At 41.5% G+C, this 26565-nt stretch overlaps 1 protein-coding gene across 1 annotated transcript in view; it reads right to left on the bottom strand.

Moving 5' to 3' along the window:
* Positions 1–23868, bottom strand: part of LOC134535141 (nascent polypeptide-associated complex subunit alpha, muscle-specific form) — a 45977-nt gene extending 22109 nt beyond the window's left edge. The window contains exons 1-3 of the mRNA XM_063374092.1: positions 23643–23868; positions 1780–2204; positions 435–1551 (exon numbers count right to left, since the gene is read on the bottom strand). Of these exons, the coding sequence (XP_063230162.1) occupies positions 435–1551; positions 1780–2204; positions 23643–23724 (1624 nt within the window). The 5' untranslated portion in view covers positions 23725–23868. The remainder of the gene's footprint in view (positions 1–434; positions 1552–1779; positions 2205–23642) is intronic.
* Positions 23869–26565: the final 2697 nt, after the last annotated feature.

Here is a 26565-nt window from a genome sequence, read left to right as displayed (position 1 = left end):
GGTCATTGACCTATGCCCTGCACCTTTTCCCAGAAATCTCCAAACCTTACTACCTTACCACTAAGTCTCCAAAAGGATTACAATTTGGAGCTACAGAAAGCTTGATTTGGAAATGTAGAAAAAGAGAAGCTGCAAGAGCTCCATTTGCTAAAGCCTTAATCGGGCCAAACCAGTCAAATAGTTTGCCAGTGGTAACAGTCAAGTAAATGCACAAAAACTTGTAGCAATATACAGTACTGTGAATGTGTACGTTTGTAAGCACTTGAAAAAAACAGATTTCCGTGAACACCTTTAATTTAAAAGCTACGTTCAATGGGAGTAGTTACGCTGTCTAGCTTGTACCTCAACCTAGGTGGCTCACTGCCTGGCATTTACCACAGTGCAGTTATACTGCTTGTCTTCATTATTGTAGTTTTGGGTGTTTTGGAACTAACCTGTGGCTATGTGCGGCCTCTTACTGGACAGCTCTGTGGGAGTGGTGATGGGCGGAGTGGAGGTTGTCGAAGATGGGCCCTCGGAACTGGTAGTTGCATCCAGCAGCATTGCCTCCAGCATAGAGGACTCCAGCACGGGCACCGCCGAGCCCACGCCTGTCGACGGCTCCAGTGTAACGGGTGTCTCCGATGCAGTGGGCGCAGGCGGGGTTGCTGCGGGCACGTCCTGCAGGGAGGCGTCATCTGGCCTGCCCGGGGGGCCTGCAGCTTCCGAGGGCTTCTTCTCCGGGGCACTGCCCCCACTGCTGTCCGACAACTGCTCCGGAGAGACGGTTAGCTTCGTCGTTGTCTTGGGCGGGGGTTTCGTTGTTGTCTTGGGTGGGGGTTTCGTTGTTGTCTTGGGTGGGGGTTTCGTTGTTGTCTTGGGTGGGGGTTTCGTTGTTGTCTTGGGTGGGGGTTTCGCTGTGGTGGTTGTTGTTTTCGCCATTTTCGTTGGGGGCTTGGTCGATGGTGTAGAGGTGGTTGTCGTGGTGGTCGCGGTGGTCGCGGTGCTGTCCTCCTCGGGCTCCTCGTACAGCGACACCTGGTCGATGCTCGGCGGCTGCAGGTCCGTGTCCGGGAGCGGGGGAGGCCGAGGGGGCCTGAAGGGGGGTATGGGCTGCGGGGTGGGGCGGGGCCGGATGGGGCGCGGCCTGTGGGGGCGGAGCGGCACCACCTGCTCGGGCAGCGGCACGCCGCTCAGGAAGGGCCGCTCGGACTGCGGCGAGGGCTGCGGGGGCAGGGGCACGATGCCCGGGGGCAGGTCGAACGGGTAGGGGGGCGGCAGGCGGGTGTGCTGCAGCTGGGGCTGAGGCGGGAGTCCACCAAAGTCCGGGGGCAGCGGGGGCATGTCGGTGATGCGCGGGGGCCCACGGTTGTTGATGCGCGAGTGGAGGGGCTTGCCAGGGCGCACTGCGGCCCCCGGGGGCAGGTCGGGGTTCGCCTGGACCTTCACGTTGCCGTTGAGCAGCTTCACGATGCCGGTGATGATGTCCTGGATGTCGGGGTTGGTCTTGCGTGGCTCGTCGCTACGGTAGCTCGGTGCCTGGGTCGGCGTGGCACTCACCTGGGGCTGACTCTGCAGGGCACAGAACACACATCCCTCTGCTTCAAACAATAACAAACATAATATTCTAATTTATATTTTATTATTTTGACTCTGTATGATACAAGGAAACCCAACTCTGCTTTATTTCTATTAACCAAGCTGAGTAAATATACCTTTAAAACGTTAGAGGGCATGTCAGATTAAAAAAACACTTGTTATGAACAGTGGATGAACTAGAGGGAAGGAAGGTGGACTCACCATCGCGGGCGGGACAGGAGCCGTGGAGGCGGGGTCCTCCAGGAGGGGCAGAGCCCTCCCCTGGGGACCCCCAGAGACTTCCCCCGACGGGGCGGTGGTGAGGAGCCGGGCGGTGTGCCGGTCGCTGTCGGCAGGCGAGGTCCTGGTGGGCTGAATGCGGCGGCGGTAGTCGTGCCACGCGGCGCCGCCGTCCGAGGACTGCCCCTTGTGTGCCGGCGCGGTGGGCGAGGGCAGGTTGCGGGCGCTGGCCTCCCCCGGGTCGATGGCACGCACCGTCCTGGCGGCGGCCGCCCGGGGGCGGGTCGCCGAGCTGCTCGTGCGCGGCGGCAGCCCTGCGAGGCTGGCGGTGCCGGCGGTGCTGGCGGTGCCGGCGGTGCTGGCGGTGCCGGCGGTACCGAGTGCGCTGGGCGTCGCCAGCTGCGAGCCTGCAACCACGTGCGCATGCGAGCTGTCCTAGCTCCTCCTACTGACTCTTTACTTCAGACTGTTTGCCAGTGTCACTTTTTCATGACAACCATATTTTCTTCTTTTTATTATGTAGGCCTTAAGTATTTCATTTCAACGGTTCGAAGAGAGAAGCTATCTATGGGACATTAATGTTGAAACAAATTCCTCAAACAGGTGACTGCGACTGATATATTATTAAGATTTCGTTCAGTTTCCCAACGGCAATGGCAAGACTTGCGACATCGCAAGCCGATACGCAAGATGATGAAAGTTGGTCGATGCTTGCGTTGTGTTGTTGCATCTTGCAGGTACTTGAAAACATCGTTATTAAACTTCATCCGCCTTGCGTTTCCTACGAGACCTAAAAACTAAACGTTAAGAGAACACGCGCTGCTGCTTCTAGCTTGGTGTCGCCTCTAAGCGCAGTCTTCTCGTTGTGCATAGGAGTCAAGCAATAACCTAACATTAGATGATGGAGGACCCTCGAGTGCTTTCAAGATTCTCTATCGAGTGTTTCATGTATATAAAAATTATTCTAGGAACATGATGTACCAAGCATGTGCATTATGGGCACCTTTTTTTAATTTTAAAATAATTGAGTTTTTTTTTTTAATTTTTTTACTTAAATTATTTGCTGCCTAACAATTTATTCAGCCCAATGTACTGCCGGGCCAATTATTTTTCAGCGTGTTTTTTTTCTCTCTCCCCCCACAACATCCGGTTCACAGCTTCGCCAATGCTACGTTGCGACATGGAGTGCTGCTTGAAGCGCCCCAATCCCATAATCCCCGCTTGCTGTCATGTACTAAGTCTCGTTACACGAAGCCATTTCGTGACCAGACTTGCGGGGGCAAGCAGACATTCAGCCCCTGGTGACTTCCCCGAAGTCTCACAATCAGCAAGCTCGGACAACCAGCCTGGTCAAATTCTCGGTGCGGCAGACACGTCGCAGTGTTTCGTTGCTTCGGTTCGCACGAACCTTGCAGAATTTCCCCCGCACTCGCCAGTCCCCTCGTCCAGAACCCAGGCCGGGTCAGTCACCGGTCATAACATACCCCCCATCCTCTCTGGTCCATGGAGGTCATAACCCACAGCCGCTCTCACACTCTCGTCCGCACACCCTGCCGGGGAATTAAGATGTGCCATACTGCTAAAAGACATATCCACGATCCATCTAGCGGAAGCGAGAGAAACTAACCCCTCCCTACCATTCTGGCTGTCCACCTGAGGGCAGCACTGTCATGCCCATAAGAGCCATGTTCAAGTTGAATCGACCCTCGACCTGACCGCTCGCCGGGGGAGTCGAGTTCCCCACTTCTCCGTCCAGAGCGCGCTGGCCAAGGATGCCAACTTCGAGTGTCTATGGCGACGAGCGCCGATGAATACCGAAGGCTCCCCCCCCCCACCATCTTTCAAGAGAGACTTGGCCTTTTAATTAAGCGCCCCAACCGCACCCCGAGGTCACTTTTCTTAGGGCAGCCAACCGCGAACGTCTCTGGTCAGCGACTCTCCTGACTTACGCGAGAATTATAAGACCGCCAATCAATCATTTGGAATGTAGTCTACTACAGTTAAGGCCTCAAGTGCCGATTTACTTTTTTTTTAGCTTTTAGTCTGCCCTAAGTAGTCGCAAGTTAATTTTTTTTTCTACTTCCAACTTTCTTCGTATCCATCATGGTTTTCAAAGCCAACCGTGTGCTACCGCGTCGGTCTATGAGGCGGCAGCCAGGCAGCTGAATTCTCCCCGCAGTGGTGAGTTTTTTATGTCTTTACCCCATTTCCACCAATCCCGGTGGCGAATTCCGCCACCCTACCTAACGCCTGCATCCGAGGTATTCGTACCGAATGGCCTTTATTGCAGTGCGGGTTCAAGAACACTCCTGGAACCCAGTTCGTCCTAGAACATCCCACATCAAGTTTTTGGCCCAGCAGTTTCACAACACTCGGTGAAACGCCTTCGTCATTTTGCTATCTCTCTCTTCTCGTCGTCTGCGGCTCACTATGCTTGAATGCCAACATATATCAAGTCTACCTACCACCCGTGCCAGTTTATAGACATTTTTATTTTTTTTTATTTTATTGTTTTATTTCATATTTCAGAACTTTAAATTTATAACTTCAAGTGCTAGCCAATGCAACGAAACAATTTTGTGTAATTATATGTTCTTTGTTTCAACGAATTTCTTCCGGAGGACCATAGAGATAATAAGTCTGATTTAGTGAATACAACTATGACAACGAAACGATAGGCATGTACAAATCGAACGAACAGTATGCATGCGGCCCAACATCTTTCCGAACTGTTTATAGGACACGCAAAGAGGGCACAAGTAACACTTCACACAACAAGGACATAAGTCACAAAGTCCGAACATTCCGCTCTCGTTGTTAACTCCAGGTAACAAACACAAAGGTATATACAGCAAGGAAAAGAAAGCACTTTGTTACAGATTACATGATCTTGTTGAATTCTGTCCTAGATCATAACCATTGTCCACTGGCAAAGGGCATAGCTTAATCAGCGGACGTTGCAAGACACTTGTAGCAGTCCGGATAGTAGCCACCCGGGTGATTTGGTCTGGTCCTGGGTGAAGAGCTTCAATTCGAGCGAGACCCCATTTGAGTGGAGGGGTGTGCTCATCTTTGATCACGACCAAATCTCCAATCTTGGGCTGACCACCTGGCTGTGTCCACTTGCTTCTCTGCTGGAGGGAGTACAAATATTCCTTTCTCCAGCATTTCCAGAAATCTTGAATTATACGTTGGACCAGCTGCCAGCGATTTGATCGGTTAATGTTGAGGTGGGTGATGTCCGGTTCGGGTAATGATGTTATGGGCTGTAGAATCAAAAAATGAGAAGGTGTTAGGACATCAAGTTCTGAAGGGTCTGAGCTGATCTCACAAAGAGGACGAGAGTTTAAGACCCCTTCGATGCGAATCAGGATGGTCGAGAGCTCTTCATAAGAAAGGATCTGTAAGCCAATGACTTTAGTTAAGTGGCTTTTAACAGACTTCATGCCAGCCTCCCATAAACCGCCAAAGTGTGGTGCTGCTGGCGGGTTGAAATGCCATGCAATTCCTTCCTGACTCAGCTTACTGCTCACTTCAGTGTTATGGGTTGTCTGCCTTACAAACTGGTAGAGTTCTTTGAGTTCTCGATGAGCTCCAACAAAATTATTTCCACAATCACTGTAAACATGGGTTGGCCTTCCCCTACGAGTGATAGCAAGAAAATACTGCCAAGAACAAACTGGTTGAGAGATCAGAAACCAATTCCAAATGTAGGACTTTGGTGGCAAGACAAACAAACAAGCATAAGTATGCTTTTGTGGACTTGCAACTACGAGTGCGAGTCGTGGTAACCTGAAAGGGCCCACCATATTCCACACCAGTATGGTGAAAAGCAGTCACTTGTTGGACTCTAGGAGATGGAATTTCTCCCATGGTTGGAGTGAATGGAGAGGGTTTAGTGCGGAAACGCTTAATACACCCACGTAAAACCCTTTTGATGACAGAGCGCGCACAAAGAATCCAATATCGTTGGCTCAGGATGGCTTGCTCAAGTTCGAGGACCAGGGTGCAAATGTAAACAATGAAAATGATTGATTATCATTAACGTGAATGGGTGATCTTTGGACAACAATATAGGGTATTGAACAGAATATGGAAGGGATGCCTGACTTAACCTCCCTCCTACACGGATGATACCCACATTATATACGAAGGGGCACAAGCGCCGAATTTGATGAGAACTACACTGCCCCTTGTCCAAGTTAACCTTATCAGCTGCAAAGCATTGTTGGGCATGTCTGATGCAAACGTCCAAGCCCTTTTGCAGTTCCGTAGTCGTCAACGGTCCCAGAGAACGCCTTTCCTTAAGTTGACGACAGTTGTCTCCAAACCGAAGGCAGTAAGCAACAACATGCTGCAGCTTGCTGAAGGAAGAGAATCTGGCAACAAATTCTAGGGATACCTCTGTCACACAACTTATTGCTGTAAGTTTTTCTTCACATGCAATGGCATCATCGATTACCACACTACCCAGGGTATCGTTTGGCCACTGGCTGTGAGGCTGTCTAAGCCATGGGGCTCCAGACCACCACAGAGGATGATCAATAAGTTGTGAGGGCAACAAGCCATGGGATGCACAATCTGCTGGGTTGTTTTCAGTGCGAACATGTCTCCAGAATTCCTTTTCAGTTAAGTCCTGTATGATGCTGACACGATTTGCCACAAGTGTTTTCCATCGGTGGGGTGATGATGCAATCCAATGAAGAACTGTTGAGTCTGACCACGCATACACTTGCATGATGTCCAGCACCCCCTTGTATACATTGTTCACGAAACTGATTAGCTTGGCTAACATCACAGCTGCACACAACTCAAGGCGAGGCAAAGAGATCCTTTTCACCGGTGCTACTCTTGATTTTGCCATCAATAGTGAGACCTTGATTCTGCCATCTGAAAACATTGATCTGAGAGATGACACACGCATAGCCAACCTCTGAACTGTCACAAAACCCGTGCAGTTCATGAACAGCTTTTACTGAGCCTGATACACACCGAGGCAGTCGAAGTTGTGACAACAAAGACAGTTCAGACTTAAAATCACACCACCTGCATAAGACCTCTGGAGGAAGCTGTTCATCCCATCCTGCTCCAGTGAGCCACAACAGCTGTACAAGAGACAAGAGAAAAAAAAAAACTTAAATTATTTTATTTTGTTGATATATTTCTTGGTCGGTACTGGACGACAGTTGGGTGGTCGGTACTGTACGACAGCAAGGTGGTAACATTAATGCAAGCTGCACCTTTATCTCGTGAAATATCACGAATATAATACCATGTAATTTGACCTTATACTCGAGAGATTAAGTGGATGCTAAAAAAGAAACAATAACTTACCCCAGAAAGGAGATACGCCTTCGTCAGATCAACTTTTTGCGCACGAAATGTAAACGAACACCTTCTCTGGCTCACGGTTGCCAAAACTATGAACAAAGACAGTAGTCGCCAAAGAATATAATCAATGAAGATAAAAGTTATTCACGAACGCTTGCAAAGTGCTGCTATCTAGTGTCGAAGTGAGAACTAGGAATGGTCGGTACTGTAAGACGGTCGGTACTGTCAGACTCTCCCCTAAAGTCTGATTTAGTGAATACAACTATGACAACGAAACGATAGGCATGTACAAATCGAACGAACAGTATGCACGCGGCCCGCCATCTTTCCGAACTGTTTATACGACACGCAAAAGGGGCACAAGTAACACTTCACACAAGGACGTAAGTCACAAAGTCCGAACATTATATGTTAACTTTCATAAGTAACCCTGTTGAGGGCCGGGCCGATTGCCAATTGTTTTTCACTTTTTTTTTAATAATGTTGTCTTAAATTTTTAATATGTAAACCATATAAAACTATCAAAGCACTGTCAAAATAAAATAGAAAATCAATTTTTAATCAGAATAAATCGAATAGCTCGCCAACCAAACCTCGACAAACGATCCTCTCCGCCATCTGTAAGCCCACAGGGGTGGTAATAAATTCTTGTTCACCCTCCTTAGTGCCCCTCTGAAGTATTATTGACATATCTTTTTATTTTAAGTTTATCTTTCCAGTACGTTTCCAAATTTTTGTATCTTAGAAGATTCTCTAAGAAATTACTTAATAATAATTAGCGCGCTAAGGAGAGGCGTGACAATGAGTTTTATACCTTTAAACTATTAAAAAAAATAGTTTAAACTCGGAACACGCAAGCAGAACTACTCATCCCTGCGGACGGCGCGGCCTGTAACGGCGCGTAACGGGGCACGCGCGGCCCGGCATGCTTCCTGCTGCAGCCGCGCCTAGGAGCGGCTCTCCGCGCGGCCAACACACACCAGAGCTTGTTTGCGTCCTTCATACATCACCGCTGCGTCTCACGTCAACCCGCAGGAATACTTATACTCCACAGTCCTCTGCGTACTTGAGCGAATATCCCCTGCTGGTTGGCTGCTGACTCGAGTGTTATCTGGGTGGGGTTGCCCGTGATTGGACACTTGTTTGGCCCTTAGTCCTCCAGGTAAATCGTGAGCCAATAGCAGAAGCTTTGCAAATGTATAAGTATTATAATTTTAACCTTTCGCGAAACCAATCCACGAATTTCTCCGGTCTGTACGTATAACAGGCTTCAGAACTAGTTGTAGTGAGGCGACGGCTGTAACGCCCTGCTGTGGCGTGTGCGCACCGCAGGAGAGAGCGCGGCTGGCGGGCCAAGGTCACGGACCGCTGCCCCGCCGTCCGCAGGGCTGCCAACTGTCTGCCTGCAGCCTCCAGGGTCCATGCCCCGCAACCCACTCCCGGTCTACACGTCATTCCTCATATTCTCCTCTGAAACCGACCGCAAACAATTCTGACCCTACAGACCACACAGCATACAATCAAAGGAATTCGGTTTTGTTCTGAACTTTTTTTTTATTTCAGTCTAAAACGTTGTACGAATCAAATCATCAGATTTAGAAAGTAACATTACAGTTTTCTCTCAAGACACATTATCGAAAGGTAAGTGTATTTCTGCTTTCAAGGTGGATTACATTCTGATGTTTTTAATAAGCACAGCGTGCGTCACCGACGCTGTCTGCAGGGTTGCCAACACAACACTTGAGGCGTGTGCTGGCCCCAGGCCGGCGCAACGCCATGCAGTCGACCGGAGCGGTTGTCAGTTCCTACTCAGGTCTTCCAGTTCATTTGTTGGCATGTTTGCTTTTGGTAAACTTGCTAATTGCATTCTTCAGAGACCTTCATTGAGCGCTCTGAGAAAAACTGTCGAAACAACCGTGCGTAAAAAATTGGGTTTCTAAAATTAAATATAGGAGTGTATTTGTAATTTCCTACGAAAAGCCAGTGTATTGTCAAATAGAAGTGTATTTTGTCTACGGTAAAAATCTACATCGAACACCATGTGACCGTGTATGTCACGAGACGCTTGAGATATTTAGTTTTTGTGTTTTTACTCTTAAAACACAGTTGAGGACATACACATCCAAGAAGGAGGGCGTAACGAAAAGTGCGACCTTAGAGAGGCATTCGAATTCAAGATTGTGTAATTCAAGATGGCGGATCCAAAATGGCCGCCGGGGTCAAGGTCATCCAAGATGGCCATCGTGACATAACAATCCAAGATGGCCATCGTGACATAACAATCCAAGATGGCGGATATCGGCTCCAGTTCTTCACCCTGGACCCTGGGCTCGGACATACGTTACTATATTACTGACAGCTCTCTTGTATAGAGTCGTTTTTCGTAGAGAGAATTATTAATAAACTCCATAAGAGGTAACTGGATTTTTTACATTTTTTTCTCCAAATTTCTAGGTCATCAATTACATATTTTCAAGATGACGGTGAAGATGGATGATAGCTTTCTGGTAGCTGGTAGACTAGGAATTTAGGCCACATTTATGATTTTTCACCATATTTGATGATATAAATATTTTTTACTGGAAATTATATTTTTTCTTCGAGCAAGGATCAAACCAATAATTTTAAAAAAATCGATTCAATCAATATTTCAATGAGTGAATTTGGATGAACTTTGGAATTTTTCCCTAATATCTAGCTAAATAATTACGAATTTTTCAAGACGGCGGTCAATATGTCATCAGCTTACTGAAGGCGGATAGACGAAGAATATAATCAGTTTTTAGTATTATGAACATGTCTTATTAAATTTGTGTTACTCAGAATAAACAGTATGCAACGAGCAAGGTTCAAACCTAAGGACAGGAACCGATCGAATCAATTAGTATATTAACGTTTAATTTTTTGAAGAATTTTGACTTTTTTTTTTTCAATTTTATAAGTTATTAGGATTTTACAGGATGGCAGCCAAGACAGCCGACAAGATGACTGGCGCTCTGGCAATAAATACTAATGCCTCTAGTGGGTAAAAATTAAACCAATATGGTGGCAGTGCCCTCTAGCAGACGACATGTGTACTACATGACACTAGCACTCATGGTATCGAGTATTGAACACAGGATGGCAGCAGTGCTCTCTAGCAGACGAAATGTGTACTGAGTGACACTAGCACTCCTGGTAGAAAGTATTGAAAATAAATATGTCTGCTTCCAGCAGACGAAAACAAGATGACAGTTGTGATGTCATAATACAAAATGGCGGCTTCCAGCAGACGAAAATATGATTGCAGCTGTGATGCTATAATCCAAGATGGTAACCTCCAGCAGATAAAAACAAGATAGCATAGCCAAGATGGCGGACGTTACATAATACTTACTAGCTGACATAATATCTACCGTAGCATTTGTAGTGGGAGGTCAGTCTTTCAGTGGCTTCCGTGGAAGAAGGATCCGTCGCCATTTTTTCTTTTGCTCTCAATGATTTCAAACCGAGGGCTCTATTATGTAGGTAAGTGTGTTTTTAAATTAAAATTGTATTTAAATTATTTTTTATTAAATTTACAAATTTTAGAATTTTTGGATAATAATTATGGGTTTTCAAGATGGTGGACATGTCATAATTTCGAAATTGTGGAATTTTTTTACTAAAATTATTATGTATATTTAAAATTGTTGGCCAATTTTCTCAGATAATAATTAGGTACGAATTTTCAAGATGGCGACCCTAACGATAATTGCATTGGTGACTTCACAATTAAAAATGGTGGCCACGACATCCTAATGGTTGAGGTCAAATAACCTTAGAGGTTTATTGGAGGCTTGTATATGAATTTAAGTCTCTTTGGGGACATTTCAAGCCTCTGAAATTTTTTGATGACTAAATTGTGAAATTTTTCCTGAACATTGGAAGTTTTCCTTCGAGATAGGGGTTTTTTTTGGAAGAAATTTTTTCCTGCAAACTTTAAATTTTGGCGACATTTGGCAAATTTAGGTAAATCTTAGTCACTTTTGGCAAATTATGAAGGTCAAGGTCGTCATTTAAGGAAAAACAAATATACAAACATATATTTTGTGTTGTGTGTTTTAAAATATTTCAGGTTAGTATTTAAATGTGAGAAAATTACAGTACTGTTTAGTGAATTTTAACAAGATTTGCAGTATTTATATAATTCCTTGTGGAAAATCAAGTCCATACCCGGGATCTATTGGAGTGCCACTTTTAGTTTGAAAAATACTTCAAAGACAGCGCCACATTCGTAATGCTTTAGAGAACCAGCAAAATGTTAAATCTTTGACGCCATGTTCGTCCCAACACAAGTGTGCTTGTTAATAAATTATAGGTAATTTTAAAGTTGCTACTATCTTTTTTATGGCTATTCAAGTTTACAAAATGTATTCCAGGCTAGTTTCACTACCGTAAAGTTTACTTTGGCACCCCAATACACTTAGTACGTCCCCGGACGGCTATAGCAGTTTCTACACGCATGCGCATTAGACATTCAACACGTCAGATCTCCGTTGTGCAATGCGCGCTTGTTTCGTTGCATTCCTGGTGCATACTGAACTCTCACCTTCAACGGGCCTACAGAAGTATAACCTCATAAACGATAGTACCAACCCTCTTGTTAATTAAAGTTAGCTTTTAAAAAGGGGAATAACTTTTACCGGTTTTTTCCTAAAATTAATAATTTCAATTTATTTATCATGCTCGGAACGGGTAAAAGAATAAGTACTATGTTAAATTTCGTGTCCCAGTTTCGTATTATAAGTGTATTTGCAACATGAGAACACATGTATTGGCTCGTTACCGAGGTGAGATGTTTACACTCACTGGCGAGTGCTGCAACACTCGCTCACAATTCTTTCTCTCTATGAATACATCATTAAATATCAGTTTAGTCACATACTAACAAGATACGATTTAAACTGTAGTGCGGAACGTTAACTCCTTCTTTAATTTAACTGGTTTTGCAGTAAGTAGTATATAGTCTCTCTCTCTCTCTCTCTCTCTCTCCCCCCCCCCCCTCCTCCCTGAACAAGAAAAATGAAATTTGTTTAGCTCTCATGGGAGGTTATATTGGTGAAAGAGTGTCTTCAAAACGAACAATTAAATCTGGACCTAAAACGAGTTCCTAATCCTCGTGTTGAAGTCATGGACGGATTGGAGGCTGACCAGCTCGACTGCGCTGTGCGTGTCGCGGGAAGGGAAGGGAAGGGAAGGGGGGTATGTGAAAGTGCGCTCGGGCAGCGGGGCTGAACGCCTGCCGCCAGTAGGACAGCATCGCCGACCACCGCGTCGGCAGTCCCCGCGTGCGCCACTTGCAACCGCCTCGCCGCGACGTGCAGCGGGCGATGTCTGGCTCGGCATCTGGGAGCTAGCTGCTTGTACTGTCTGTGTTAATAAGGCCTGGTGCCGTGCCATCTCGTACGTTTGTACTTCCAGCTGATATTTTCCAAACTCGATTCAGTTCTTTTAAAAAAAAAAAAAAAAAGTTATTCGGGACGGAGTTCTGTTCTTTGAAAGGCATATAATTCATACAAAACGCAGACATTCAGCAAGTCCTCATTTTTACGGCGCTCCACGTGGTAATGAAGGACTCGGAATTTATCGCCGCTTTTTTTTATTTTATTTTTTAAAGGGGGTTGTCTGTAAAGTCGGTTTTACGGACGATAATTTTACGTGATAACGTCATAAGAAAACACTGATGAAAAATTACATACTTTTTTTAATTTTCAAATATTATTTACAGTTTTTGCAAATTTAATTTAAATAATTTGTTCAAATATAATCACGAACAATTAGTTTAAAAGCCCTCCTTAACCTGTTTGATATTATAGAAGATTTTCTCGCACGTTGGTTGGCCGGTTCTTGCACGCTCGGCTCAAGCGGAACGTGACAATTTTTCGTGCGTGCAGCCGGCGATCATCGATTTATAAGACGTTATCACGTCAAAAATATATTTTAGCCATTTTCAGGCACGTTTTGCCGATCATCTCCATGGCAACGGCTGCCGCATTGTTGGCGATGCTTGCTTCGTCTCCCGGGCTGATGCTTAACTGCGCTAGTGCCCCGCAAGTGAGGCTGCGCGGTGCATGCTGGGGGAGCCTGCTGCCCGCGTGTTTCATTGCCTGCACATCGGGAAACCTTGTCACAGCGAAACTACCAAGGAATACGTCTCAGCTTAAACAATCTTAACATGAAATAAACACAACTTTAAGAATTCGTGATTAAACTAGCTATAAGTTGTGGAAAGTGCGTGATACCAATGAACGAAACATGAAGGCCGACAAGACGTTTATCAGGCCCTGTCATTGCAATTTATAGTTTAATTTCGTACAAATGTTATTATTAATAGTATTTTTTTCTCCGATTGCTCTAATAACTTTAATGCATATTTCTGCCCGTTTGTTCTGTTATCTCATAATATAAAAGGCATAAAGAATTTTTTTAATTGATTTTAAAATAAGCAATAAAAATAAAATTAATTTTAATTATAACAACATAGGTGACGTTGCTCGTGTGAAATAATAAGTCATTTCCTACCGGAGATACATTTTATCTAGGGCTAGAGACCGAGAAAATACGCGGATCCATTTCGCGATACGCTAAATTTCAAATACTCATACCTTTGCGATCTTCTGCTGTTAGGTCACGGTGTATCTGGAAGACTCTAGGGCCCCGCCAAGACGTGTCGTATAACAGGCCGCCCAATCGAGAGGTCTCACAAGTCAGCAGCCAATGAGAGAGGGTGTTGGCTCAAGTATGTAGAGGACTGTGGAGTCTATCCTAGAGGTCAATGAATCTGCGAATTTTTCTAGTCCCTACGTACTTTGCGTGAAAATATTTCGAGGCCAGCTCTGTAGCATCGGCTGTTTCATGAATGGTCGAGTTTCTTCCAGGTGCATGTCTGCTATCGGTCCGCCAATCACAGCAACTCAGCGCAAGCAAGCGCGTCCTGAGTGGCTCGGCCAAACAAGACAGTGGCTTCTCTCGCAGACGGCCGCCAATCACAAGACACCGCTGGCGCGGGCATACCTTGCAGTCTAGTGAGCGGTGTCAGCTACCTGCCCCTTAGCTATTATTTATGCCTCGTCATAACAAACATTGAAAAACCATAGCGGGGAGCAAACCACTTCAATACAAAAAGTAAGATTTCATTTTAAAAAGGAATAATAAATTACACATTACGTCCTTGCGCTTAGGAAATGCTTCGAAGGAGTCCAGCTGGCGTTCTAAAGTTCTGTCGAGAATTGTCGAACACTTCTGGCGGGAGACTTCAATGAATGGGTAGAAACGTAGACTTTGAATTGAAAACTTTAAATGGACACGCTAGTTCTGTGCTGAATATTCTTTGGAAAAGAAACTGCCTAAATTACTTGGAATTTCTTACATCCTTTACGTGGTGACTTAGCGTTGCACAGCCTACTTTCTAAAGTGCCATGCTCCCCCGTGTGCGGGCTGGGGCAGGCTGGGGGCCCTCCAAGCCGGGGTCGCTGGAGCAGTGATCCTCGGCGGGGGCATCCCCCCCCCCCCCACAGTTCAATCCTCAGTTTACGTTTTTTACCCAAGAGTTGAAGTCTGTTTTTCTATTCAAAGTTTGCACGTCAGAAGTGTACGTGTCTATACTGTCAGGAAGGCTCAGGAAGGCAGACAGGACCGCGACAGGGCTGGCTGGCCGGGTCACAAGGGTCCTCGCCAGGCCACTGGCAGTGACCTCCTGGCGGCCTGGGCTCTGCGTGGCCGCGAACAAACACCGCCTTTTGGTCCAGAGGGCGCCACGCGGCAATCTGTAGTAGTAGGGACTGCATCGCTCCACTTCACGGTGAATGGCTGATGGCAATTTTCCCCTCGAAATACAACAATCTTTTATTTTTAATTTTTTTGCCCATTTTGAGTTATTTTTGGCCTATTTTGAAGTTCACGGTCAGAGGTCAAGGCCATCCAATATGGCCGCCGTGACGACAGGGCGGGCGGTCGTTGACCCCATCCCCAATCCCTGCTCCTACTCCGTGGCTCGACCGGCCAACATATACTTCTCTGATAATTGAAGACCTTGGTGCAAAAAGGGGATAAGTCCACTTTTTACCTAAAATCATTTTATTGGTTGGCTATACAGTAAAAAAATCACTGCATAAACTGGTGCAGAAAGGGTATAAATACCTTTTTAAATGCCTTAGCAACAGACTGTAGAATGTTATCCCCTGTAACCTTTTGGTGCATAAAAGGGATAAGTTGCGGAGTTATCCCCTCTTTGCAGCAAACATATTTTCCTAACTTATGTTCACAGTTACAATTAAAATTATTTTTCACCCATAAAAATCACTTTTAAATATTCAACCTGCATATTTCGCTTGCTACGTCGCCTCTCATCATCTGTTTTAGATGTGAACATGAAAACATATAGCTGGAACGCACTCTATATGCTCGAAGGTGATTACTAAGTATAATCTCTATGGAGAAAAAATAAACATCTGTTCATTTATCAAATATGGCAGAAAGTAGTGATGAGTGTACAGACCTTGAAGCATCTGGAAGTGAATATATTCCGTCCAACGTGGAAAATAGTGATTCAGAACTAGATAAAGGTGAAAGTAAAAATAGAGGTAGAAAAAGAAAGTGTAATGTAAAGAAATGGAAGCGAAATGTAGCAAAATCAAAACGTGCTCGTTTAGAGGCTTATGTGGGGCATAGAGGAAAAAAGAAACCAGGCAGGCAAACAGCTACAAACTGCAATTGCAAGAAAAACTGCCTCGGCAGTCTGACTAATGAACGCAAACATTTATTCTTGAAAGCATTCAATAATATAGCAGAACAAGAAAGACAAGATTCTTATCTTAGTGGACTGATTACAGTTTTACCAGTAGCCCGACGAAGAATAGTATCCGGAAACAAGTCACCTCGCTGCTTCAGTATCAAATACAAAGTAAGTTCAATACCTCTACCCTTATCTTGTAAACAATCATCACGCCAATGAACATGTGTACTTACTATTGCATGTTTGCTTTGATTTTAGGTTAGGGACGGCCCAAAGCAAATCGAAGTTTGCAAAATGGGATTCTGCTTACTACATGGCATTGGTAAGAAGAGAGTGGAAAGGATTGCAAAGCACATGTCAACATCTGTAACACCTCCAACAGGTGGCCTAGGGAAACATGATACCAGAGCAAATGCTATTCCCGAAAATATCAAACAGCAAGTCGATAACCATATCAGAAGCTTCCCAAGGAGATTGTCACATTACAGCAGAGGTAAGAGCAACAGGTATTATTTGTCTCCGTTGCTAAACATATCACATATGTACCAAATGTATCTGGAGAAGTATGAAGTTGATGTGCATCATCGTCTGAAGGAAGGACAAAACATCAAACCTACTGTGACGTATGATTATTATTACAGATATTTTCGAAATAACTTTAATTATTCATTCGGGAGGCCTCGTACAGACACGTGCAAAACATGTGATATTCTAGAGAACCAGATAAATGGGGAAACTTCCATAGAGGAAAAGAAACGACTTGAGACTGAAAAAATGGTTCACATCACTAAAGCAGACATGTTTTATACAAGCATGAAAGGTAAGATACATGAAGCTGAAAACAATGAATTTACCGATACACTCTGTTTTGACTATCAACAAAATATGCCCCTTCCAAAAGTACCGTCCAGCGATGCTTTTTACTGTCGCCAGGTTTGGATGTACAACTTCTGTATCTATTAAGCGAAACTCAAAACTGCCCACTATTATATGTATGATGAATGTACAGCAAAGATAGGCTCAAATGAAGTTATCTCATTCCTGAAACATTATTTTGATAATGTGCTCAACACATCGGTAAAGAAAGTCTACCTTTTTTCAGACAACTGCTGTGCACAGAATAAGAACAATGCTTTAGTCCAGTTCCTTTTTAGCTGCACACAAATAGGGAGATTTGACGATATTGTGCACCGATTTCCAGAACCGGGCCACAGCTTCCTTCCATGTGACCGGTGTTTTGGTCGCATTGAAATAAACATCAGAAAAACAGAGAGGGTATATTTGCCTCAAGAGTACAAAAGTTTGGTGAAGAAAACCTCACCTAAGAAGTTCTTTGTCATTGACGTAAAACAAGATGATGTACGAGATTTCGTCACACATTTGAAGCAAATGTTTATGAAAAAAGTGAAGGGCACAAGTGTATTTACTGTATCGCGTTTCCGTATTTTCCACTACTCTGGCTCATCACAAGTTCTGCGATGTTGCAGTCACCAAAGTGAACTTTACTATGAAAACTTTAATTTAATAAAGGCTAAACAACAACTTTCACTTGATGCTCCTCCTGCATATGTGATGAAACTACCACTTAAAGATGCGAAACTAAGGGACACAATGAAACTCGCAGAGCAGAATGTTCCGAAGTGTGACATGTGGTACTACAATAACTTGAAGTCTGTGGCAACGATAGATCTAGAATGTGGTGCTTCTTGTTCAGACGATGACTACATTTAACTGTGAACGTGTAATAGTTGTTTATGTGTGTTCATTTACAGCCATATTCTTTCATAGTACATAATGAAGTGTGGTACTTTGACTTGTTATAATAACATTGTATTGTTTATCTTAAGTTTTGGGTACTTCTCTGAAATTAATGTTATGTATATTGATTTTATTACAATACATAGTTTTTTAAGAGTAGAAAGAGTCTTCTATCATGTGGTAATATTGTTAATTTAAAATACTGTCATTAATTAGGGATTATACATATATGTATTATTATTTTCATTATTTGGAGCAAAAAAGGGATAACTTCATTTCACTTATTAACGATTTACTTCCGACTTTAGGAAGCAATTTTATTGTGAATGTGGTTGACGATACACTTTTCCATACTTTATAATGAAAATGTAAACAAGTCATGCACATATAGTAGCCCCAATTTTGCAATACGTTTTTTGTCTCTCCTGTAAAATTACTGAAATGTGAGTTATCCCCTTTTTGCAGCAAGGTCTTCAATTTCCTTTTTCTTATTTCTAAGAAGATGTAATTGAATGATGGCATCCTTGTTTCAACCGTTTTTGTTAACATTTTGGTTGATATTATTTAATTTTAAGAAGTTTGGCTCTTTTCAGCAATGCACGTACATTCATGAAATGCCTTCTTACTAAGAGTGACTGACTGTTACAAATAGTCTCTCAAGTGAAATAATTATTAGTGCTCAGCATTTAACTATATTCTGTCGGAATGACTACAACTGTGATAATACTGCCAGTGATCTTATGAAAATCAAAAATGCTCTGGTGTACAGAATAAGACAATCTGGCAACAGTGTACTGCTGTCACGTGGCCAAGTGGTTCACTGCGAGGCCAGTGAACAAGGTCAGGCGAGGCTGCTCCAGTATTATGACTTACTTGGCGTCATTAGACATTACTTTAATCTTGCATGCGAATAATTAATATAAATAATATAATAATAGGACTGGAATTAAATGTTAAATACTGTTAGCAAAGTATAAATTCAATCAAATTAAAAAATTTAAATAAAATCTCAGTATTTAATATTAATATAAATACGTGTACAAAATACATATTTAACTTAGTAAATTTAACGTGATAATTTTTAATTAATATTGAAAATCAATAAATATGCTGAATAAATATTCTAATTTATTTATATTATAATAATGTAATAATTTATAATTCAAAATAATTATACATACGGGAACAAAATATTATCCTTTGGAATCATTTTTGCCAATGTTGAATTATTTTGGTAGCAATTAAATAAAATGACTGCTACAACAAAATCGTTTACATGTTAAAACACGAAGCACGTGTTAAGTAATGTTGTAATAAAAGTTCATCGTCCAAAAATATGGATCTTTTCGGCAAAATTACAACTTAAGAATTCCCATTGAGGTGCAGCACTCTCTTGGCTACACTGTTTACAATATTATTGTTTTGTACAATCTATAAATATATGTTGCTTTCAACCGCACGTAATAATATTACAATAAAAATGTAAAATAATTTTCTGCCATATGTGAGATTCACCGTTTCTGACATACGTTCTCGTAGACTGACACTCTACAACTGTGAATTGTTTGTACACACAAATTAACATCCCTTTACTACAGTACAATACCAGGGATTCATTAAATGTTGACATACTACGTTCTTGTTTACTAAAACCATGTGTATCGTTAGTTACTATTTTCTTTGTAAAATAGTTTAGATAGCAGGGCTGATAGACTCTGTTTATGCAAATGCGAGTATTCGTTTCTGAGGTTTTTTCCATGTATAATTAATTTTAAGGTGCCTGCAATATTGTAAAATAGCGAATTTTTGAAAACTGCATTTTCCAAGTTCATAAACTGCTGATTGATTGTTTTGTGGGGAGAGCTAAGAATTTTCAAGCAATATTTAATATTAGTTTTCACAAACAAAAACCGTGAAATTTTACTTTTGAAAAGCCTTACATAATTAACTATCAATTTATGTGTAATTGGTCTAAAGCTAAACATCTCGAACCTTTTACTTGAACGAGAACTGCTTGGTAGCTACTTTCTACGCACTTTTTTTTTTATCAGGAGGTACATATGCTCCTGACATGTAACATGTAGACTTTAGCATACTCAAAATTAAAACAAAATTGTATACTTATATAGTGTAAAAATCGTTTACAGGTGGATTTTGGCGTGCAGTTTTGGTGATGTAAGCTCTCAGACAAACAGTTTATATATATATATATATATATATATATATATATACACATATATATATATATAATATATAAAGACACACAAATTAAATGTAACACATACCTAAGAAGAACATTTTATGACAACTTTATTGTGTACCAAGAAAATAAAAATATTGTTTTGATTATTGTAATATCCTTTGTAATAAAAATATTTAATACTGTATTTTGGTTTTGTATTTTTGTGCCCTTTCATTTTACAAGTTAAAACAAAGAGCATTACAGTGAATTAAATATAAATATGTGTGTAAATTATTTATTTAAATGTTGTTTCCATACCATAATTATTTATTCAGTGTAAAAGATATGTTAGCAGACGTGTGCACGTGTGTATTTCTTTTTGCAGTAGAAACTGAGCACTCATACTTCGGAATCACGTAGTTTTTAAGTTTTGAAAAAATATATAACCAAGGTTTTTTCCGTATTTGAAAATAAATGATCTAAAACATAATACGGTTAACATTCCTAGCAACGAACAACCACCAAAAAAAAACTCACGAGTGCCAACACTGGAAAGAAAACACGAGCGTGGAGGGAGAGGGGGGGGAGGGGTCGTGTGTAACGGGACACGCGCCACGGGGACCGGTTCCCGCGCACGCGGTACTGTTAGCGGCGACCCTCGCACTCTGCTACACTCCACACTCCAGCTGACACAGGCCGCGGCATCGCCATCTGTCCTGTCACGAGTTGCACATGCTGATGAAAAATATTTAGATTTATCATACATATTTTATACACGTTTATATAAATTTACTGCATACATGCAAAGAATGTTAGCTTTTAGACATAATTTTTAATAACACAGATATTTTATTGACTTACTTAAAAATCATGGAAAAACCGCTTTTATGTTTGTCTATTTTGCCATTTTTGACAGCGACTACGAAGGAAAAAAACTGAAGGTTCGAAAGCCTTGAGTGTCCGCTCTGCACCAGTGTCTAGTGTTTTATTAGCTCCACGCACTGGCGCAACCACCGCTGCTCCATCTTGCCTCCCATCACTACCCGGGCCAGCTACATCCGCGAACAGCTCATGGGCAGCACTGATGCTCGCGACACAGCGGTCACAAACATTACAACTTTTATTCTTCCCATTTACTTCTGTCCACATTTTCAGTCTCAAAGTTTCGATTGCGTCAGTTCATGAATCAGTTGTTCCGCTAAACAGAAGCATTCACACGGCAAGTCGCGTCAGGAAGTGCAAGAGATCCCACGCGCTACTGGCGCACCAACCTATCTCAGGATAAATGGACAAACCATCGTCGGAATTTTAAGTTACGGGCTGGTTTAAGAACATTGTTTCATAGAGTTTATTTTCTCCAATTTCCCGGTGGAGGGCACCGAACCCTCCTTTCCTCTGGGGCTAACCCCCCCCCCCCCCCCCCCAACATCAGGTCCCCCGGTGAAGCCATTTCCCTGAATATTAGGGCGCCGCAAATTTAAGTGCTGCATAAACGTAATGTTATTTTCAAGCTTGCGTGGCTTTCCACAGACATGGGATAATATTTAGCATTGTGTGTGAGACCAGGCCTAACTCGTGCACGCTTCAGGTGGACGTAACTGTCACTAAATATATTGTTCCGTTGCATCATTTATAATAGATAATCAGATGTCAAGGTCACATTTCGTAAATTTCTGTGACCTAGCCTACTCATAATGTCAACTCAATTTACAATCATTAACTAAACTTTTCTGATTTAAATTGTGGTGCCGGTAGTTACTTAATGATTTAGCTAACTGTTTCCTTAGACAAAAAATGTAATATTTATTTATGTTTGGTGTATGAATATTCTAAGCTCTTTTTTTTTTTAAAGGAACAACACAAAATTATCTTACTTCATTTTGTAACTCATTTAAAGTAATATAAAATTAAATTACACCTACATATTTCTGTTCTGCCCGAATCAAAATAGGCAGGACAACAAAGGTAATCAAATAACGGAAGCAGAATTTACGGAGCTATTCGGGAACTTAGCGAGTTCTAACAGCTCCGCGAACTCAGATTCAAGCTCTTGTTTGGTCGCGTGGTCGATGGACCTTACAATGGAAGTTATTCCGAATGGTTTTCACAATGTTGGCCGAGCAAATACTGGGGCATGTCGGGCTGAATGACGATCAGAGACAGATTCTCGTCATTAGCGACGTGGAGATAGGGATGAGTTCCGCGGACAGGACTCCCGTCCACTCTGCGCTCATACATGAGTCATGTCAGGGGGGTCCCTAGCTGTCGATGCCTCGTCTCACACGCCCTGTTTTCTTTTTCAGTTGTTCGTCATTACTTTTACTTAATAAGTTCGATGTATATCCCTTGCATTTGCTGTTTGTCCACAGATGTTCACTTAGTGTAATATCATGGTTGCGCAAGACTTCGTAGCTATCATCACTTGTGCGACTTCCACGCCATGATACTGCACTAAGTGAATATGTGTTGGAAGTATTTATGAAATAACAGTAAATTCAAGGTATATATCGAGTTTAAATTTCAGAAATAGCTCTTAAATTAAGAAATGACGAGAAAAAAAATAAAAAACCGAAATGGCTGGTCTTACACGCAATGTTGGTTATTTCATATTTTTTGTCGTTAATATTATTATTTAAGGAATATTCCTGTAAACTTATCACGAAAGCTTAAAAACATGTTTGGTTGGTTATAAAATTTCCTCATCAGATAGGGCCACTTTACTAAACGTTATACTCGACCTTGAGTGGCCATGATTATGTACACATGCGTGATTTTTTTTAGTCAATATCTGTGGGGAAAAAAAATTGAGATGTAACTTAAAACACAAATTGTCATCTCATTACACGAAGAGGCTTTAGTTAATAGTAATGCCAAGAAAATAAATTGTTTATTTAGGCCTAATTGTTTTGTTTGTTTTAAAGTTGACAGCCTATGCGCTATCTAGCATATATACACCTAGCCGACCACATGAATGGCGCGGTATTCCAGGCGCAACTCTTCTGCGGAACTCGAACCAGCGACCTCCGCTGCGAGAGGTCGTGTCTCTGAACCCGATCAAGACTCGAGTGTGAAGCTACATCTGGTCTCGGTGCGGCTAGTTCAGTTATTGGTTTAGGTGGTCATTTTGTTGTTTTCGTCAACACGCAAAACCCTGTTTACTACTTACAAAAACTACTTTTGTAAGATCCAGGGGTGGTAAGGGAGGGGAATTGCCATAAACCTTCTAGAACAATAAAAAAAATGTAAGTTACAAAAAAAATAATCTACTCCATAGTTTTGATAACTTTTCAAGTCGTCAGAAATTCATATAATTTTTTTTAATTTCGTACTCACTTTAAAAAAGGGTATTCCACTTCAGTACACTGCCCCTTCCCTTCTTTCAGTGAGATTTGAATTCACGATTACGAAACATTAATTAAATTAAGAAAACAATTTGAGACCTGTGAACAAGAAACGTTGAGAATTAAATATATTTAATCAAAATAAACCACAAAGTAATAATAGAACATTATATATACATGTAGGGCCTACCTAAATTTTTCAGGTACGTATTTAAATCGTAAACAAACATGGCTACCACCGCAGCTAAATATTCGGCTTCTATTGGTCGCACGGAGTAACGGAAACGAAAAGCTGGACAATGCCGAGCCAATCCGTACGGATCATTGTAGATCCTTCGTTCCGTTTACTTGCGATTGTAGAACGGGCCTTAAGTGGGACTTCTCCATGTCCAACAATGCTTAACGCACTTGGAAGAACAGTACAGAGCAAACTAGGAACTGTTGGAACCTGCCGGTGGTGACCACGAAGTCTGCTTACCTGCCGAGTGCCTCAGCAGCAACACCAGCGCCACCCACAGCGTCCAGCGGAACAATCCCGCAACACGCACTCCGTTCAACATGGTCGAGTATTGTCGCTCCCAACACTTCTCCAAACACGACGGCGACTTACTTCTCGCGCGGCCGCTTACAGACTTTCACGCGTTCCATTATCATTTCACACGCGGCAGGCGGCAGGCAGTCCGTCGCGAACCATGTCGCCGCCTCTTGTCTCGGCCCGACTGAACGAGGCGAACAACAGATGACGGTCGCTGGTCGTCCCCGCTCCCCATTGGTCGACCGCGACTGTCATGGCGGCCCGCCACAGGTGAAACTCGCGCGCGCAGCTCGTCAACTCAGACGGCTGCCCGCACGCCCAGGGCACATCCGGCAGCTGTGTTCCGTCCGCAACTTTCTCTCACCGCAGGGCGCTGATTGCGAGTCCATAACTCGACCCGTCCGGCGAGAAGCGCAGGTCGCTGGTTCGACTCCAAGGGAGGGGACAGGAGAATACAACCTTCTGCCGCACTTCAAATACATCATTTTTTGTCATTCGCGTTCGTCGTTTAGGTTTGTATGTATGATAAAAATAATATAAATAAGTAATTAATATTTTTGGCCATTACTGTTAATTGAATGTCAGTAGTATATAATTTAGAGTTCTGGACCACTAGCAAATCCTTTGAAATTCAATGAAATATTTACAAAATTCCAATCAAAAAATCACAAATTCCAACGCAAAAACCGTCTCTTAAAACCATCAAAATGTTTATTTCAAACCATAAGAACAATCGAAATTTAAAAATTTTCTACTATAAATTTCCATTTCTTGACTCAAATTTGTCGATTTTCAAACAAAATTTCTAATTTTTTTTCAACCACAAAACAGCTAACAAAAAAAGTATCACAAAAATTTTCACCTGAAAATTATACAAAAAGTAGGTACTAACTAAATAAACAAGAATTTTAACGAATGTATCAAAGCTAGTTAAAAGTCATCAAATTGTGCTTGTGAGTTCAAAATTATAAAATAGTCAACAAAATATAATTTTATTTTTAAAAGAAATTCACCAAAGAGAACTTTTTAAATATTAAAAAAAAATTCCGATGCATATTTAATATTGATTTCATAATCCCAACCAACACAAAATCTAAATCGTACACATATTCTTTAAAATTAGAAAATGTATTTAATCTTAAATCAATTTTATTTATTTTTAAAACAATTGTGAAAAGAATATAGGTAATTTCTTATTAAATAAAGTGTATTTATCAATATAATTTAATTTTCATTGTTTCTTAATTTAAATGCTCAAGAATTTGTTCCATTTATTAAAATTTAAGAATAAAAAACAACATAAATAAAAGTAAAGTAAGGTAGATATAAAAGTTATAAAAGTAATATTATATATGTTAAATCTAAAACATTTAAGCGCTAAATTCCATATCATGCATTTTTTTTTGTATATTTTAAACCATTAGGGTTTATATGTAAGAATTAAAAGGTTTTTCATTTATTTATTTTAAAGTTTTTCTATAAAATATTTTAACATAACAATCTAGCAAAATAATTCTATATTTTCACCTAAAACACAATTACGTTGACGATTTAATTAAATCAGTCATTTCAGAAACACCTCATGTCTATTTCTTGTCGAAATTGAGTAGACATACAAAATTGTTAGTGAAGGCAAGGCAAATCCAATATCATTTATACAACCACATCTCCAATACAAAAAAAAACAACAGAGATACGAGATGTTCGAACATTCGTTCGTTTGAGAAACACCACATCTGGAAATGTGTTGTTTTTCAAATGACATATTTGTAGCTGGTGGCAGCACTGCTCCTTATGCTGGCCCATGGGGAGGCGGAATGGATTATTTTTTCGTCCGCAACTGCGCACGACGCCATGTGGCTGAGAGCTAACCTCTGCCACTCCCGCACATCTTCTCACTCAACTCGCTCGTTCTCTCACACTATTTCAATAAATCTTTTCAAATCTTCAACATCAATACTTTAAACCATTGCGCTTCCTACGGATTAATTATATTTCATGCACGTGCCCTAATTCAGCTGCAAAAAAATAAAACGCGTAGACAATTCTTTTCTTCAAAAACCTTCCGAAACACTGTGTGTTAAAAAACATTCTGAAAGCACATTTTTCTAGATAAATGGAAATTATAAATCACCTACGCCACAAGGAAACATTATACTTTAATATTATGCAAAGAAAACACCTCTTAGTTTAATAGTTATGTAAAGGTGGTGTGATATGTTTTAGATGTCGCATAGTCTTATCATCCATGTAGAAGAGTTACCCGAAAAGCTAACAAGACTATTGCCATGGAAATGGAAATATGGTTAAGGAAATATTTTTCAAATGTTTGTAAACAGTAAACAAAATATAAAAACATCTTATAACTGTATAATTAAAATACAAACAACCCTATAGCAAATTTAATTTCAATATGAAAAAGTATACAATAATATTTACAAGAAACGAAATTGCAATAGCAATACAAAAATTTCGCAAATTTGTTACATTGTTAACATATATATTATTTTTAATAAAGGTAATAAAAATGACATACTCAATATTTGGAATACAATAAATACCTTAAGCCCTACATAAATGCTGCAATATTCACAATAAATGCTTTTCTTAAATATAGTAGTTAAAAAACATCGTAAATAAATTATGAACATACATATTATGGTGAAGGAAAGTGGACACTATCACACTGAAAAATCTTAGAGGGTAGTTTTCCTCATCTTATTTCTTTCTTAGGTTTTTCGTCTTGTTCGTTAACATATTTCCTGTTCGTTCAAATACTTGATACGCATATACGTTCTTGTCCTGACAAAACAGTTTATAACTTCTTCTGGATATTTATTTTCAGTAGTTCCGCAAATCATTTTAG

The sequence above is a fragment of the Bacillus rossius genome, chromosome 8 (genome assembly GCF_032445375.1).
Source record: "Bacillus rossius redtenbacheri isolate Brsri chromosome 8, Brsri_v3, whole genome shotgun sequence".
In the NCBI taxonomy this organism is placed as follows: Eukaryota; Metazoa; Arthropoda; class Insecta; order Phasmatodea; family Bacillidae; genus Bacillus; species Bacillus rossius.
This window is presented reverse-complemented; position numbering and strand designations above follow the sequence as displayed.